This window comes from Mustela nigripes, chromosome 4 (assembly GCF_022355385.1).
Source record: "Mustela nigripes isolate SB6536 chromosome 4, MUSNIG.SB6536, whole genome shotgun sequence".
NCBI lineage: Eukaryota > Metazoa > Chordata > Mammalia > Carnivora > Mustelidae > Mustela > Mustela nigripes.
The window spans coordinates 159624946-159642137 of record NC_081560.1 but is presented as its reverse complement, the minus strand read 5'-3'; the positions used below and the strand labels follow the sequence as shown (position 1 = coordinate 159642137).

Here is a 17192-nt window from a genome sequence, read left to right as displayed (position 1 = left end):
GTTGAATAACCCTATACTGCCTGTATAGGAGATTCAAAGGAAGATACATGATAATATTTGAGCTGCCAGTACTGTGAGTTTCAAGAGGCTGAAGGACTAGAATATCCCTTGGAAGAGATTTTGGGGGAAAAATTATTCTTTTTTTTTCTCCAAATGTGGTTAAATAATAAACCAGTTATCCCCAAAGTAATAAAGACTCATTTCAAGTAATTACTCTGCTTACAAGTTTTATTTACACAGTAATTATTAATAGTGGTTTTTTTTTAGTGAATTCCTTGTATTTACATTTTATATACACATTTATACTTGAAAAGTAAAGAAACTGTACAATAATAAAAATGAGAAAAAGAAATACAGTGATTTAGGTCAAACTCAGGAAACAAATACATACAAGTAAGATTAAATTTAGGCAGGTAGTACAACTTCAACGAGATTACTGCCAGGGGTTACATTCCCTCTTATATCAGGGCCACCAATATCGAGGAAGTAGTTACCAGAGTTAAAAACGTCATTCTAAAACCTATTAAGACCCTGGGTACTCCCTCAATATGTATTACAATACCAGTTTCCACTAAGTAAGCTCCTAAGATAGGAGTTAACTTCTGAGGGTTCCACTAGTGGTCCCTAGGCTAGAATGACCCATGGGGTAAAAATATATGGACACCATCTGGTCCCATACTCCTAAAGAGGCAGTCAGTGAACTAACAAGATTTTCAGGCTTGTTAGTTTTAAGACTATATACTACTAACAGAAATAGTATGCTCAAGTGTTGTTTTAAACAAAACTGCAAACCTAAAAGCACACTGTACATCTAATTATTAACCAAACAGCATGTTATACAGATATCACTTATAATACTCAAGTGATTTATTTTAGGTTTGAGGATTAAATGTATTATAATAAAATTCATGTTGATTTACCAATAATTAATTTCTTTATCCACTATACCATCAAAGTTAGATTCATTAGAAAAAAGTTAATTTTATCTTTTTCTTTTACTCTTATTTCCATTGATTAGAAAATTATGCACAGTGTTTTACAAGTCATAGACTTGGCTACATATTAAGATTTCAAATTTAAAACTGGAATTAAATTTTGTTTCTACAGACAGTGAAGGAATTTTAACTAAAAAGTTTAAAGTCTTGCCAAGTAGCATGCTATTTCAGAACTCTCAGAATTTGTATGTTTTAACTCTTACCAGTGAAAAATCTCATTTATATTCATGGACTTACTTCCAAAATCAAGTCTTCAGTCCACTAAAGTGCAAAGAACTCTCCTTCTACCAGTTAGTTTCCTTAAATTACTAGATGAACAACTTCTTAGACTAAACAGAAAGGCTAAAATTCTTTGAGTCATGGGTATTCCTTAAGAAACAATTTTCCTTCAAAAACAAACAAACATGATACTGTGGAAAAACACCTAAACAAATGTGAAACAAGCTCCCATCAGTATTTCCAGTTCCCAGAAAACCCCAATTTGTCCCAGCCTGTGAATGAAGACAACAATTTCAGTGACTTAAATAATCTACAAAGTTGCTTTCTTTTGTTCTCTAATATCTTCAAAAGGTTGGAACTGGAGATAATATTTGTATTCAGGTGTTTATTTCAAATAGTATTTTGGAAGTTAAAGTAGTATTTAACAATCCTGCTCTGACCTCCAAAGTGCTTTTATGGTAACTGTTAAAAAAGAAAAGATGTAAAAATTTGAATAATCTCCAAAGCTGTTAAAAAAGTTTATTGCATTAAACTTCACTCCAAATTATGGAGTATGAACTAGCCATTTAAACTCTTCCCTTTGTAAAATGGCTCTCCCTACAAAATACTTTTTATTAATACTGTCAATTGGTTACTCATTTCATTTACTTCAGCCATGGAATTCAAAATCAGCAGTTTCCCATGTCTTGATTCTTTTAGATTTCTCCAACATTTTCTTCCACGCTTTTTACATAGGAAATGAAAAACTTTTATGAAAACATTATTTATGTTTCAATTAGTCTGTTAATTTTGAAGATTAGCTTTTCAGAGCAGGACTATTATTCTTGTCTCCTTCTTTAATATCCTTCATTACAGATGCAAAGACCTGGAAATTATATAAAGGAAAGATTAATCCTCAAAATTAACTATCACACAGATTAAAGAGGTTTAAGTGACTATAGTTTATTAACATGGAAAAGCTTTAGTGTATTTAACTCTATCCCCTGGACGACTGCTATTCTCAAATCCTCTTGTTCTTTTCAACTCAATTTTATGGTATACAGTTAGATTCCAGTTTTCATCACTTGCCAAATATTCTGAAATTACTACTTAGTAACAGAACATTTTCTGGATGCATATTTTCTGACACTTCATTTTAGTAAGCAATAAAACTGTGAGCTTATGATGCTTATTGTCTATCATTCAAGGAGCAAGTGATAATGCTTTTATGGCACTTAACTTACTTAGACTGCCAATGTTTGCTTCCCTAACAGGAGAGGCATCTAAAAAGCCAAGATCATACATTAAATTCTTTCTGTTGTAAATCTTTAGCACAAGGTGGGTAGTTTTGTTTTTGTTTTTTTAAGTAGGCTCCATGACACAGAACCTGAACTCATGACCCTGAGATTGAAATCTGAGCTGAGACCAAGAGTTAGACATTGAACCAACTGAGTCACCCAGCAGGTGTCTGATATAATTGTTGTCTATTTGAAATAGATTCCTAATCCAGTCCTTGGGATCATGACCCAAGGCTAAGGCAGCCGCTTAACAGACTGAGCTACCCAGGCGCTCCGTAAAAAAAAAAAAAAAAAACCAAAGTTATTGGAGTTACATAAAAATAAAACCATAGCTTTGGATAGGTAAAAGAGGAGAAATTGACTTTAAATTCTTGCCTTTTCAAAGTCAAAAATTATTTTTTTGTTTTTAATTAGGCACTAACATTTGAGAAATAAGGTATTTTTTTTTTTTAAGATTTTACTTTTTTATTTGACAGAGAGAGAGAGAAGTCACACGTAGGCAAGAGCAGCAGGCAGAGATAGAGGGGGAAGCAGGCTCCCCGCTGAGCAGAGAGCCCGATGTGGGGCTCGATCCCAGGACCCTGAGATCATGACCCCCACCTGAAGGCAAAGGTTTATTAACCCACTGAGCCACCCAGGTGCCCCTGAGAAATAAGTTTTTTATAAGTCAACTGGTCGTTTTAACACATCCATTAGAAGAAGTAGGAAAAGGTCACTCTACCTGAGTCCATTTTTTGGTGCTATTTTGCATCTGAATGGCTGCAATACAGCTGAACAGCTTTTCTGATGTGATATCTTCTGGCAATTTAGTGAGAAACTGTGCTATATGAATAAAGTCCATTTGTAGGAGAATATCTTCATATAATCGGAGGATTCCTAATCCAGTCCTAAATAAAAATTCCTCCCCATCTCTGCAAAATACATCCCAGACTCGACAAGCCAGATCAAGTGGTAGTGATTTGCTATAGAGTGTGAAGATCCTAAAATTAGGGAGAAAATAGTCATGAAGTTCTTCATTCATTTATTCATTCACTCATTAATCATCTCTATATAAAAAGAACAGTGCTTAATTAGGGATAAAAAGATAAATAAGATACTACTCCTTCCTTCAAAGAATTTGAATAGTGGGAAAGTAAGTAAAAGTAACTTACCACCTTCCACAGAGACATGGCCTAGCAGAAATTAAGAGTGGCAAAAACACCTAGTGATTAAGGGGATGGGCTCTGAAACCAGAATGTTTAAGTTTGACATTAGTGGCGTTAACTTGAGCAAGATATCCATCCTTGATGTGCCTCCATTTCCTCATTAGTAAATAAAGAGTAATATTACCTACCTCTCAGGATTGTTTTGAAAATTAAAGGAATAAATGTAAAGTATTCAGAATAGTGCCTGCCACATAAAAAAGGCTCAATAAAAGTTACTTATTATTGTATGAGGAATCCAAGTATCATCTTTTAGTAACCTAAATACAACTTCTCTCTTTTCTCCTCCCACAAACATCTACTGGTTCTTTCTTCCCTTTACCAAACTTTACTTACTACTTCTTTTGTAGCATGTATAGCTCCAACAGAATCACTAAAATGGTTTTTCCCATCCTTTCTGACAATGTCTGATTGTGTAATTTTTTTTTTTTAAGATTTTACTTATTTGACAGAGAGAGACAGTGAGAGAGCCAACACAAGCAGGGGGAGAGGGAAAGGAGAAGCAGGCTCTACGCCGAGGGAGCCCAATTCGGGGCTCGATCACAGGACCTTGGGATCATGACCCAAGGCTAAGGTAGCCGCTTAACAGACTGAGCTACCCAGGCGCTCCGTTCATGCAATTCTTTATCCAGTGGAGTTTTAGGGCTGTGCTCTGGTTGGGGAAATGGGGACAGTAGGTGCTAGAGAACTTCTCTTGAAGCTGCCTTGGCAAAGCACACTTTTTTTTTCTCTTTTTAAAAAACTAATCTCTACACTCAGTGTGGGGTTCAAACTTATAACCCTGAGATCAAGAGTTGCATACCCAACCTTTGGGAGCCAAGAGCTCCCAAAGTACACATTTTTTTTTTTTTACAAAGACTCTGCTTATCTGAGGTAGTGCTGATGAAACTTGAAGAAGGAACTAAGTTTTACTACTTACTTAGGTAGTAAGTTCAGAGGCAGTGAAACAAAAATCCATGTCTATTTCTTAAATAACAAATAGTTAATTGCATAATAAAAGCACACCCCTGGTAGTACAGAGGATAGTAATTCATTGCTCAAAATGAAAGAAGGTACCAGCAGTGCCTAAGTAGTACACAGTTCTCACTACTAATTACATTCTGCTCCCTATTACCAAATGTGATACTGGTTTGCCTTATGTTCGTTCACACTCTTCAAGATGGGCAATTGAGTATTTTTGCCCCTTCTCTACAGATTTAGTATTTGGCCTTGGTCCTCTGGGTCTTGTAACATAAAACTTCTCTTCTCCCCATTATCTTGGGGCCTTCCCAGAGGAACTCCAATGTTCCCAGTAGAAATGGAAAAGAACACAATGAGGCAGCACCTCTTTCTGCCTCGGGTTCTGTTCCCATCCTTTAATAAAACCACCTTTTTTGGGCATCTGGGTGGCTCACCTGGTTAAGCAACTGCCTTCGGCTCAGATCATGATCCTGGAGTCCTGGGATCGAGTCCCACATCGGGCTGCCTGCTCAGCAAGGAGTGTGTTTCTCCCTCTGACCCTCTTCCATCTCATGCTCTCTAACTCTCTCTCTCAAATAAATAAATAAAATCTTTAAAGAATAAACAGGGGCTCCTGGGTAGCTCAGAGGGTTAAGCCTCTGCCTTGGGCTCAGGTCATGATCTCAGGGTCCTGGGATCGAGCCCCGCATTGGGCTCTCTACTCCGCAGGAAGCCTGCTTCCCTCCCTCTCTCTACCTGCCTGCTTGTGATCTCTCTCTCTCTCTCTGTCAAATAAATAAATAAACAAAATAAATCTTTAAAAATAAAAAAGAAAAACCTCTCTTGCACCAAAAAGAAAAAAAAAAAACACTGAAAAATAACTAAGTTTTTAAAAAAACTTAAATAAAAGAAAACCTAAACAACTGGGAATATAGCATACTTGAACAAGGCCATTAATTATTTTTCTATAGTGAAACTTAGTCTCATTTACAGGAAATCCACTGAATTTGATGACTGGGGTTTAAGGTTTGAATGCCTCACATGTAATCGTAACAAGCTATCTTAAGATAATTGCTCCATCCTTTTGGAAACTTCACCATCCCACCATTCTACAATCAACTGGTGATGGCTCACAAGAGTCCTTGGCAAGGAAGAACTGTAAGTGCAATGTTGAGAAAAAGGCACTAGCACCTAAATAAAGCATCACTCCTCTGTCAAAAAGCAGGATAAAGCCTTGAAAAAAACCAAAGTCCTCAGTAAAAAAAACCAAAACCAACCAAAAAAACATATCATAACTATCATAAGCTCTTGTGTGTTAAGAATGATAAAGAAATAGCTTTCTCCTGAGCGTAGCATGCACGCATTGAAGGAGATAATCTATGTAAAACACTCACTACAACCCAAGATAAAGATATTATTCCCATTTTATAGATAAAAAACGAAAACACAAATTGAGGGATTCTGATTTTAGTCCAGAGTCCATGTTCTTAATCAAATGCCTCCCCACAAAAATGTCTGAGTTTCTCTAAATAAGGGAAGGAATTTTTATCTGTATAATCCTGTGCATGAGATTTACTCTTATTCCTAAAATACTCAAAAAGTTATACTATTTTATTGATTTTATGACTTACCAGTCGATCAAGTATATGTCTGGTGTAAGACTGTAAGATTTGAAATGAAGAAATAGTTTGGAGAGATTTTCTTCAAAAAATACTTCAAACGTTGCAAAATATTTCAACATCTAAAGATAGAAATATCAATAAAGTTACTGAACAGTATACTTTAGAAATAGAGAAATTAAACCCTTAAAAAATTAAAAGAAAATCTTGCTTAGCACTTCTTTCCTATTCTTTTTATCAAGCATTTGTAAAATTATAATTCAATGAAAAACTTATTTTAGATCAGATTTTTTTGGTCTTCTAATTACTGTTTTTCACTCTAAAAGAGCACTCAGACTATAGAAACTGACAGTCAAAGGAAAACATGATTCCTTCCAAATGTTCATACCATGTTGTGATCCACACGAAAAAAGGCCAGCTGGCATGGCTTATTGAGGAGGTTTGCAAATGCAATGAAGGCATCTGCCTCTTCCAAATTGAGAATGAGAACTGCTGCTATGAAGGACATCCCTTGGACCTTCAAAGAAAAGAAATTCATCAAAATGTGCTTACAATAATAATTCAATACAGTTTATCTTACTGTATTCCTTAAAAGTTAAGAAGTGATATTAAAGTAGAATTAACCAAGTTTTCTTTTTTGTCAATGAAAGTAAATACAGAGAACTTGTCAATAATTATGAAATCTCCTTAATCTTAAATTTTTTTGTTCATGTGTTACGGTTTAAAAAGATTAGGGAAAATTTTAGAAAAAAAGGAGAAAGTATCAGCTTTTACTTGCTACAAAAGCCTATCTCCACGTACTAATCTTGCTTTCATTTTCTCTCACTCTGAAGTCTTTCAAAGTAGAGGACATTGAAAATATGGTGATTGTCTTCATGTCACAGCACATCTGTCTGAGGTATAACGTGAGGAACTAAGAATAAAAGAAATGTATGAAAAAGTGCTACTGAAGTTCTAAGACAGAAGAGGTGGTGGGAGGGTGGAAGTAGGCTGGGTTCCTGGAAAAGCAGGATGAACAAATAAGAAAAAAAAAAAAATCCCAATAAATTAAAAAAAAAAAAAATGTGACCAAAGACACACAGGACCAGCCCAGCTGGAGCACAATCTTGATATTGGGAGAACTTAAGTAGGATGCAATTCCAACAGTGAAAAGCCTTGAGGAAAAAGCTCAGCTACACAGATGCTTGCTTGTGAGTTATGGACAACTGTTGGACATTTTTGAGCAGATAACTGATATGAATTGCTGATCATTGTTTAACTAAAAAAACTTCATCAGGCACTTCTGGTACAGATTTGCAGAAGAGACTTACACAAAAACAACACTTAACAGTATTTACAATGAAACCGCCTGTGTCTCTTTTTCCCAGCCAAATGTTTTCAAGGTTTGCCTGCAATCACTATTTCTACCTTCTCAGCTCCCCTTGAAGTTTTTATTTCTTGCAGACTTCAGTTTGGATTCCCAATCCATTACTAGCTGATTTTGAAACTCCTTTTGCCAGGATAACCAATAACTTGTAAAACCCAATGGGCACTTTTCTACACTCTTAGAATTCCCTTTGCTTCTGTGATCCAGTATTTCTTTGTTCTCCTCCTACTTCTCTGGCTTTTTCTGTGTACTCTTTACAAAATCTACAGTAATTCCCTATTTGATTTTCTAGAGTATAAATTCCATGAGGATAGAGCCTGTGGCAGGCAGAATAAGTGATAAGTGCTATAGGACAAATATGGCATAGTAAAGGGGGTAAGTGCCAAGTTTGGGAATATGGTAGGTTTTATATTAAAGAAGATGGTCCAAGTAGTCCTTACGGAGAAAGTGAAATTTCAATGAAAGATCTAAAATCCCTTGCTCATGTATTATGTCACAGAATAGTCAAAACATTATGTAATGTTCACATTTTTTAAAGATTTTATTTTGGGGATGACTGGGTGGCTCAGTCAGTTAAGTGTCTGCCTTTGGCTCAGGTCATGATCCCAGGGTCCTGGGATTGAGTCCCACTAGGGGCTCCCTGCTCAGTGGGAGCTTCTCCCTCTGTTCCTCCTCCTCTACTTGTGTGCTCTCTCTCTAATAAATAAATAAAATCTTAAAAAAAAAAAAGACAAAGGTAAGATGAGGTTTCATGACTTCCAGTTAAACATGGCAAACTGAACACTTTTTTTTTTTTAAGGTTTTATTTATTTATTTGAGAGAGAGAATGAGAGGAGAGAGGTCAGAAGACTGACCCACTGAGCAGGGAGCCCAACATGGGACTGGATCCCGGAACTTCAGGATCATGACCTGAGCCAAAGGCAATTGCCTAACCAACTGAGCCACCCAGGTGCCCTGAGCACTCACATTATTCTGTGTTCCCTCCCAAATCCAACTATAATGACATTAAAGAAAAAAAATCAATATGAGCCTAGGAAGACAAAGAGAATGGAAAATAATATAAACAGTAAATAAAAATGTCACTAGCATTCCAGAAGTTGTAAATAAATAGAGAATGTTGAAACTAAGATATCTGCAGAAAAGGAAGCCAATAAGCAGCAAACCAATTCTGCCACAAATCTGCAAGGCTCAGAAACTGAAGTTACAGGCCACTCTGAAATTGGAGGGGTAAGGCTAAACCTAGGATTGGCTGAAAATTTATACAAGGAGCAAATCCCTTCCTCTATTCTATAAGGACAGGTGCCTATCTTTCCCTCAACCCAACATAATCTAAGAGGTTTATCTCCAGAGGCACAGACACAGGGAGGAGGGAATAGACACTACACCAACATCAGGGGCAATTAATAAAGGCTTACAAATTGAATAATAAAACCCTCAGTAGCTCTCCCAGAAATCTGGCAGGCAGTCTCACAAGTGCCTGGGAAGATTCCTCTCTGTTTAGTTGGCAGCCCCAAGAAAAATTAGACAGAGAGATACAGATATTTGGGAGCTAGGACAACATAACTTTGATAAGATAGATAAAATGTTTATATTCAAAAACAAGATTGAAACAAATACTTACATAACCAACATCAGGTCTGTAACACGTATATGCCCCTAAGATACTATGTAAGACATCATGATATGGGCCACCCTTAGGAGAGAAAAATGAAATGTCAAATACACAATAACTGTCTATATGTTAATTCCCAAATAAGTAATTTTTAAATAAACTCCAGCATTTCCTAAATGAGTTGTTTTAGTTAGTATATTGTGTCACTGTCAGAAATACTCTAAATATGCTCTGTAATGTTTTCTCTAAAGAATTAATAAAAATATTTAATCCTGAACCAAAGAAAAGTCAAATGAACTCACTTGATGGATACAAGTTATATAGTCTTTGTACTATTTTAAAGATTTCTAGATTTGGTACAATAAGATTATGATGAAAACAGACTATTTCACTTCATATAATTTTAGCAAAAGGAAACCATCAAGCTACACCAAATTAAGTTTAATAATTTTAATCTTAATGGTAAAAATTTTATTTCATTGTATCAATCTAGAGAAATTCCATGTGAGAAAGAAAAGTACACACAAAATGTAATAATCATTTCTCCTAAGGTATAAGCAACTCATGACTGCCTATGCACAAAATCATTTTTATGAACCATTTTTTCCTATTTCAACAGTAATCCTAGAAAACTAAGATTTGGGAAAATGTTCTTTATATTTTAACAACTGAATAAGCAAAAATGTTAAAATTCAAATAGCTTTCAGAATAAAAAATAAAACAAATAAATTCACCATAATGAATAAAAGTATTATGGGCTATGCTAACTACAATGCATTCAGTCAATGGGTCAAAATAACAGAAATTCCTTCAGAATTTTCCTAATAGTTCCACAGTTTCATATAAAGGTCTCTAATTTTTATAATTTTGCCTTTTAAAAAATAATAACTATGCATTTGAGAATTCGTTGCCTTGGATCAAAAAAAATTTTGAAGTAGTTACAACTGGTTAGAAACCCTCACCTTCTGAAAGATGTAAAGGGATGGAAATGTGCGGGATATGTCCAACTTAATTAATTCCAGACTGGCCTCCCGATCAGCAACAGAAACACCTGCATTTGTCAGGTAGATAAAATTAAAATGATTACTTGTCTATACCTAGTTTAATCTTGTACACACAGAATGATCACATGTTACTTAAGGAAAGTTAAAAGACGAATACTCCAGAAATTCAAAGAAACACCACACAGCTTTTGCTGGAACTTAAGAGCTTCTTACATGAAGAAAGTATTTATGTATTTATCAGAAAAGTATATGAAAGGTTTCTACTTCCAGTTTTTATATAAGGTAAGAGCAGATTATCACTCCCACAATAACAACTGGGAAAAATAAGTAAGTTTCAAATAGCACAAGGTTTTTAAGAATGCTGTGGACATAGAGAGAGAGGTCCTGATGATTTAAATCCCAGAAAGAGAAGAGTCTTTCCTAGGTAGCCATTTTTCTTCGTGGAGGCATGTGCCAAATCTGGGCCATTACTTTGGGACTGAGTCTGCCATAGACAAAGGTACCCTTGCTTGAGAAAACAGAAACCAGAAGAGATTTCCATGACCAAATAAGACCGATGTGATAGAATCTGGAGGAGTCTGAATGTATAGCTGGTTTACCCCTACAGGACTTCTGTGTAGTGTTAGTGAAGTGCAGAAGGCGGGACTGGAAAGGCATAAGGAAATCACCCCAAATTACAAAGCCTTTGGGAGAGCATCTCAGGAGAGGGAGAAGCCTATATGACAAAAATACTACAAAAAATACGACAGTTTTTCCTACCAAGATGTGTGAAACCCACGACGAACTAAGTTTACATAAAGGTGATACCTTAGCCTAACCTAGCTCAGTTACTGATTGAACTGAGGGAATAATCCAACTGCCTGACAGAAAACAGCATGCTTCCTCTGTAGGGCAAACATCAACTTCAGCTTATCTACTCTTCTTCTAGAATGACTGACGTATAATAAAACATTTTAGGACATGCAAAGAAGCAGGAAAATGTGACTTAAAATCAAGAGGAAAACAAACCCACAGAAGCAGGCCTGAAGATGACCCAGTATTAGAATTAAACAAGAATATTAACTGTTGGGGCACCTGGATGGCTCAGTGGGTTAAAGCCTCTGCCTTCAGCTCGGATCATGATCCCAGGGTCCTGGGATCAAGCCCCGCATCGGGCTCTCTGCTCAGCAGGGAGCCTGCTTCCTCCTCTCTCTCTGCCTGCCTCTCTGCCTGCTTGTGATCTCTCTCTGTCAAATAAATAAATAAAATCTAAAAAAAAAGAATATTAACTGTTAAATGTTAAAGAAAATAGAGGGAAAGGATGGGAGCAAATGTATAGAATGGAAAGGTGAATTTCCACAGAGAAAGAGAATCTACAAAAAATACCAGGTTGACATTCTAAATTACAAAACAGAATATCTGAAATTAAAGACTCATTGGACAGATCTAATAGAATGGATATTGGAAAAAAAGATTGGTGAAATTGACTACAGGTCAATAAAAATCATCTAAACTGATGCACAAAAAGGAAAAAATATGTTTTTTAAGTGAACGACTTGACGGATGCTGATAAATGGTCTAACATACATGTCTAAAAAAAGAGAATTGAGGCAGAAGTAATAGTTGACAAAACAATGGCCAGGAAAGTTAAATGACAATTGCAAATTATAAACACACAGTAATAAGAAATCAGTAAATCAGATAGAATACTGTTTCTAATTGGAACAATTCTTCATTACACCAAATTAATTTCCACTAAAGTACAACTTTTACCACTTAATCATGACCAAAATGTCCCAAAAGTAAATAATTATCTTAATTCTTATACTTTCAAAACTTCATAAAATGAATTCAAAAAGAATTATGAAACAGCTAAGGCCTTTCCAGTCTACAGCTTCTTACATCTTCACCCTCCTTACACTTTTAGTTTCCCAAAAATAGCTGACAGAGCTAATAGGTCTCAGGATGACACTTACATGAACCTTCTCAAAATCAAATCTTCTCTCTAACCTTATTTGGTCACTTTTCCCTAACCCACTATTCAATCCTCTAAAAATAGGAGAGTATTCAAGGAATTTAATAAAGTTGTATACATACTCATAGAAAACCACTCTGCAACACATACCACGTCTCACTTCTCTAAATCATGTTCATTTTTAGAGTTTTACTTACTGGCAAGAGAAGAATGTTTGCTATCTATGAAGTAGAGCAAATACAGAAAGAAAAGTGACTGGCAGACAAATAGCTCTCCATTATTCAAGGACAAGAGGTGACTGAATATATTTACCTATATTTAATAAATAATGATAACAGGAAAAAAGTATCCTATCTTCTTCAAAATTATTAGGGAAAAAACTGAGTGGAGGGAAAGATGAGGTCTTTAAGTAATTCAATGAACAAAGGCTAAGGCATGATAAGAATTATAAATAATGTTTTGGGGAGTGAGTGAAAGCAGTGATTGAGGATATAGGTCATAAGTGAGGAGTGAAGACCATCTTTCTTTAAGTTAAAAGTAGGCTTAAAAATACTTCAGTTTTTAAGTTATTAGTCTTACTGTTGTGAATAAATCCTGGGTTCCGAGGTCCAAAAACATGGGTTTACATCACAGCTTCATTGCTTACAAGTTAATTACTTTGAGCCTCAGTCTCCTCTTTTATCATTCAGGGTAATACCACCTACTTAAAGGGCTACTAACATTAAAGGAAATAATTTTGTAAAGCAATTGCTACAGTTCCTGACACATGGAAAAAATCACCATGTTTTCATCCAGAAATTTGTACTAAAAAAAAAAAAAAATCACACCTTCTGCATCATTCTCTGAATTTGTTTCACTGAAGCTTTTCCACCGTTCTTTTGCTCTTGAGAGGAAGATTTCATAAAGTTCTAGGGAAAACAAAATAAAAATTAATAGTAGGAAAAATACATTCATATATTTTAACTTTTACCCTTTTTTTCCTGGAAAAGGTTCATTTGTAAACCTGGGGCCACACATGGAATAAGGCAGCTTTGAGAGTTAAGTGCCATGAGAAATATATACATGGAACCATGGGATCACTTGGAGAGTTTTCTAATCCAGGTAGGGGATAAAGGAAGGCTACTTGGAGGAAGTGATGACTGAGCTGTCCCATAAAGAATAAATATGGGTCTTAGAAAAGAACAAGGTGGAAGAAGGCATTCTAAGAATTCTTGTCATGGGCAAAGTCACAAAGAGAAAAGAGATCATGACTTATTTGCATGAATTACAAGTGATTTCAGGACGCTTAGATTATAAGGGGTGAGGGAATAAGAGCAGATGATAAGGTTGGATGACAGAGGCAAGCATTAGTTGGTCACAGGACCTGAATGGCATGCTAAGGGGATTAGAGTTTATCTACAACTACAAGAGTCTATAGCACACTCTGATCTGTGTCCGTTAAGCTAGCAGTAGTGTAGTGGGTAGGTTGAAGCTGACGTTTTGCTGAAGTGAAGTTAGAGTTTTGTGGTAATAGCCCAAGCAAAAGATGATAAGGCTTAAACTTGAGCAGTGATAGTGCAGTTGGAGAGAAGAAATGAACACAAGAGATATTCAGAAAGCAGAAAAAGCAAAACTTGCTGAAAGAGAGGGGGAAAAGGCAGACTCATTAGGACTTCCAGGCTTCTGGCTACAGTAGCTGGGTACATAATAATGTCACTGAGAGAATGAACACAGAAGAAGCAAATTTGTGATTTTGGGGATGGAGGAAGGTGATAAGTTCCATTTTGGACAAACAGATCTGAAGGCAGTGCATGCATACTGGAGAAAGAGTTTGGGATCCATCAGTATACAGTTGATGATTAAAACCATTCATAAGCGTGTTCAGGGAGATTATTAAGGGCAAGAAGAAATGACAAATATGGATTGCCAGGAAAGACAAATATTTAAAGGGTAGACACGGGAAGATGCACATCAGAAGAATAAGAACTGCACAAAGAAGGGGACCTGGGTGACTCAGTGGGTTGTCTCTGCCTTCAGTTCAGGTCATGATCACCGGCATTGGGCTCTCTGCTCAGCAGGGAGCCTACTTCCCACTCTCTCTCTGCCTGCCTCTCTACCTATTGGTTATCTCTCTGTCAAATAAATAAATAAAATCTTTTAAAAATGCATGAAGAAATAAAAGAGAACCAGTTGTCCTAGAAACCAAAGGAAAGGAGCATTTCACTAACTATACATAGGACAGGGAGTTGCTGTTTGAAACTTAACTCTTCTAACCTAGTTTTTTCATTCACAAGTGGAACTAGTACTAATACTTACAGCTTAGGGCTTTAAATATTAAATGAGATAATATATGTAAAATCTTGGAAGCACTTAGATGTAAGCTACAAAGAAGGAAGTGATCAACTATCCAGTACCATATAGCAAGACAAAATCTGAAATCTGCCCATTGGAATTTGTAGCACGGAAGTGATGGGTGACCCTGATGGGAGCAACATCTGAGGGTAAAGGGGGCAGAAGCCCAAATGCAGAGATATGAAGAATCTAGAGAATATACTTTATAGCTAACAGACTGGATATATGGGAGGAAATGAATTCTGATTTAACTTTTACTCTTAAAAATGGAGGAAATTCCTATTACGGCTCAGGTCTTCCTCTGTATAGCAGGCATCAAAAATGTGGCAAATCAAAGAACTTGATTCTACCAAAACTATTTATTACCACAACTGGAAAGAAAGCAAATAAAATATTGCACAGTGGTCATCCAAATAGCTACAATAGAGAATGTATGTATGAGGCAGGAAGAGATGCTTTTGCTAAAGAAGTATCATCATGGAGTAAGAGAAAAATGATTTTTCAGAGTAAGACCTAGATTCAAATACCAGATTTTAAGTATTTGTGACTTTAAGAAAGTTACATGGTTACTCTGGAATTTGGTTTTCTTCATTTGTAAAGTGGAGAAAAATAATACCTATTCATGGCAATACTGATGATTAAACAAGATAATTTTCATAAAGCTCCTGACAACTTACAGACCCTCAATAAATGCTAGTGCTTGTTGTCCTGGATGAAAAATGGAGAAATTGGTTTCTCCATTAGGATACTGCTTTCTAAAGCTACGTAACCTTCAGATTTGGTCGGAGGGCCTGCATTCAAATATCTTTACTCATATCTTTCCGTTTTAAGTGCCCAGTCACTGTAAGACTACCACTTTATGCACCCATACACATGATCTTGATACAACTTCAAGAATAAAAGAAACAATGTTTTTTCCTCAATTCTCAGATTTTAATGGTCTTTACTTTCTAACCATTACTGATATTCTAAATTACACAAGAACAGAACATTTCAATGACAGATGAATAGCAAAAAACATTTCTTACAAAACATCAACATTTATATATTGCCCAAAATGCCAAGAACGTTTTTGTTTTCATTAATCTTTTTAAAAAAGTTTGTTTAAAGACAGTACAATATGATTTTTTAAACATTCAAATAGTATAAAGCAGTATAGAACAAAAAGTAAATTTCCTTCCCTCTAATGTAACTATGTTTACCAGAAATCTAAAGATGAAAATATGAAGGTACAGTATATACAGATATATCTTTCTTTTAAAAAAAAAAAAAAGGTGTAGCAGCATATTATAGCACCAACCTGCATCTTGCTTTATTATATTAAAGAGAATAAATTATTATTAGGAGAATAATAATAGAATAAATTATTAGGAGAATAACTCTGCTTTAGTTTTTTTTTTAAAACAACTGCACAGTATTCCAATGTATGACTGTACCATAATAAGTATTCTTATATTGCCAAGAATCAGATCTTTATAAAAAAAGCTGACCAGATATACTTCAAGCAGCTCTTGCTATGTTGATCTCTTCTCCCTTCTGTTCATTTTTCATTACTACTAGTCATTTAGAAAGAACATTTTTAAAAGTCAAAATTTCTATTATTTGAATCCGTCAATAATTTGATAAAAGTAGATATAGTTTTGTAATATAGATATGCAATATTTTTTTGCAGTTATCAGGTACCAAACTGAAGGTCACAATTTCTGATTTCAAACGGACTCCAAGCCACATCCAGTCTCACTATTCTACTCAAATTTTAAAGCTGTCCTGGAAGAAGAAAGGCTCTCCAAATAAATCCTCACCTGTGGGAGCCACGGAATTGGCCTACTAATAAAAATATGGTAATGAATTTTAAACGTCAAAGGACATCTCTCCAGGGAAGATTTACAGTGCTTATCTACAATAAGAAGACTTGCATCTCAGTTCAATTCCATACTTGACTCCACATGCCTCATTTATGTTATTCTGAATCTACAAAAGTAGAATATGAAGCAGACTTAAACATGTATCTTGGACTTGAATTGGGAACTCTTTGAGATCAGTATAAGTTTCATTTTCTCATTTTCTGACAATGATAACACTGTACATAATCTAAGCAAATTTTCTTTTGCTGTAATTTCATATTCATTACCATAAATAATTGTTAGAGCAATCCTTTCAGATAGCTAATACTCTAACTCCATTTACAGATGAAGAAAACTAATTCTCTTAGATGTTAAGTAATTTGCCCAAGGTCACAAATCTAATGTATAGTGAAACCAAGATTTGAACCACTAATGACTGACTTTAGAACCTTATTCCTGGACGCCTGGGTGGCTTAGTTGGTTGAGCGACTGCCTTCGGCTCAGGTCAGGATCCTGGAGTTCTGGGGTGGAGCCCCACATCGGGCTCTCTGCTCAGCAGGGGTTCTGCTTTTCCCTCTGTCCTTCCCCCTCATGCTCTCTCTCTCTTTCTCTCTCAAATAAATTAAAAAAAAAAAAGACTTAAAAGAAAACCTTATTCTTATCCTCTATTCTACTTATTCTAATCCCACTATTCTATTCTTACTTTACTAACTCTTGTTCTGCTATTCTCTAAGGGTTATAAATTTCATGATTAAAATCAGTAAGTAAAAGTCAAACTGTTAAGAGTCATTAAAAGGAAACAAAGTTATCAAAAGTAAGTTTACTTCAGG

General features: G+C 35.5%; 1 protein-coding gene across 3 annotated transcripts in view; it reads right to left on the bottom strand.

Moving 5' to 3' along the window:
* Nucleotides 1–214: 214 nt before the first annotated feature.
* Nucleotides 215–17192, bottom strand: part of TBC1D12 (TBC1 domain family member 12) — a 101857-nt gene continuing 84879 nt past the window's right edge. For 2 of the 3 annotated variants that reach the window (XM_059398163.1, XM_059398165.1), the window contains 7 exons: nucleotides 13015–13095; nucleotides 10192–10280; nucleotides 9239–9310; nucleotides 6640–6768; nucleotides 6264–6373; nucleotides 3213–3471; nucleotides 215–2079 (listed from right to left, as the gene is read on the bottom strand). In XM_059398163.1, the coding sequence (XP_059254146.1) occupies nucleotides 2011–2079; nucleotides 3213–3471; nucleotides 6264–6373; nucleotides 6640–6768; nucleotides 9239–9310; nucleotides 10192–10280; nucleotides 13015–13095 (809 nt within the window). In that variant the 3' untranslated portion in view covers nucleotides 215–2010. The remainder of the gene's footprint in view (nucleotides 2080–3212; nucleotides 3472–6263; nucleotides 6374–6639; nucleotides 6769–9238; nucleotides 9311–10191; nucleotides 10281–13014; nucleotides 13096–17192) is intronic. The other variant, XM_059398164.1, reaches the window with a different exon arrangement.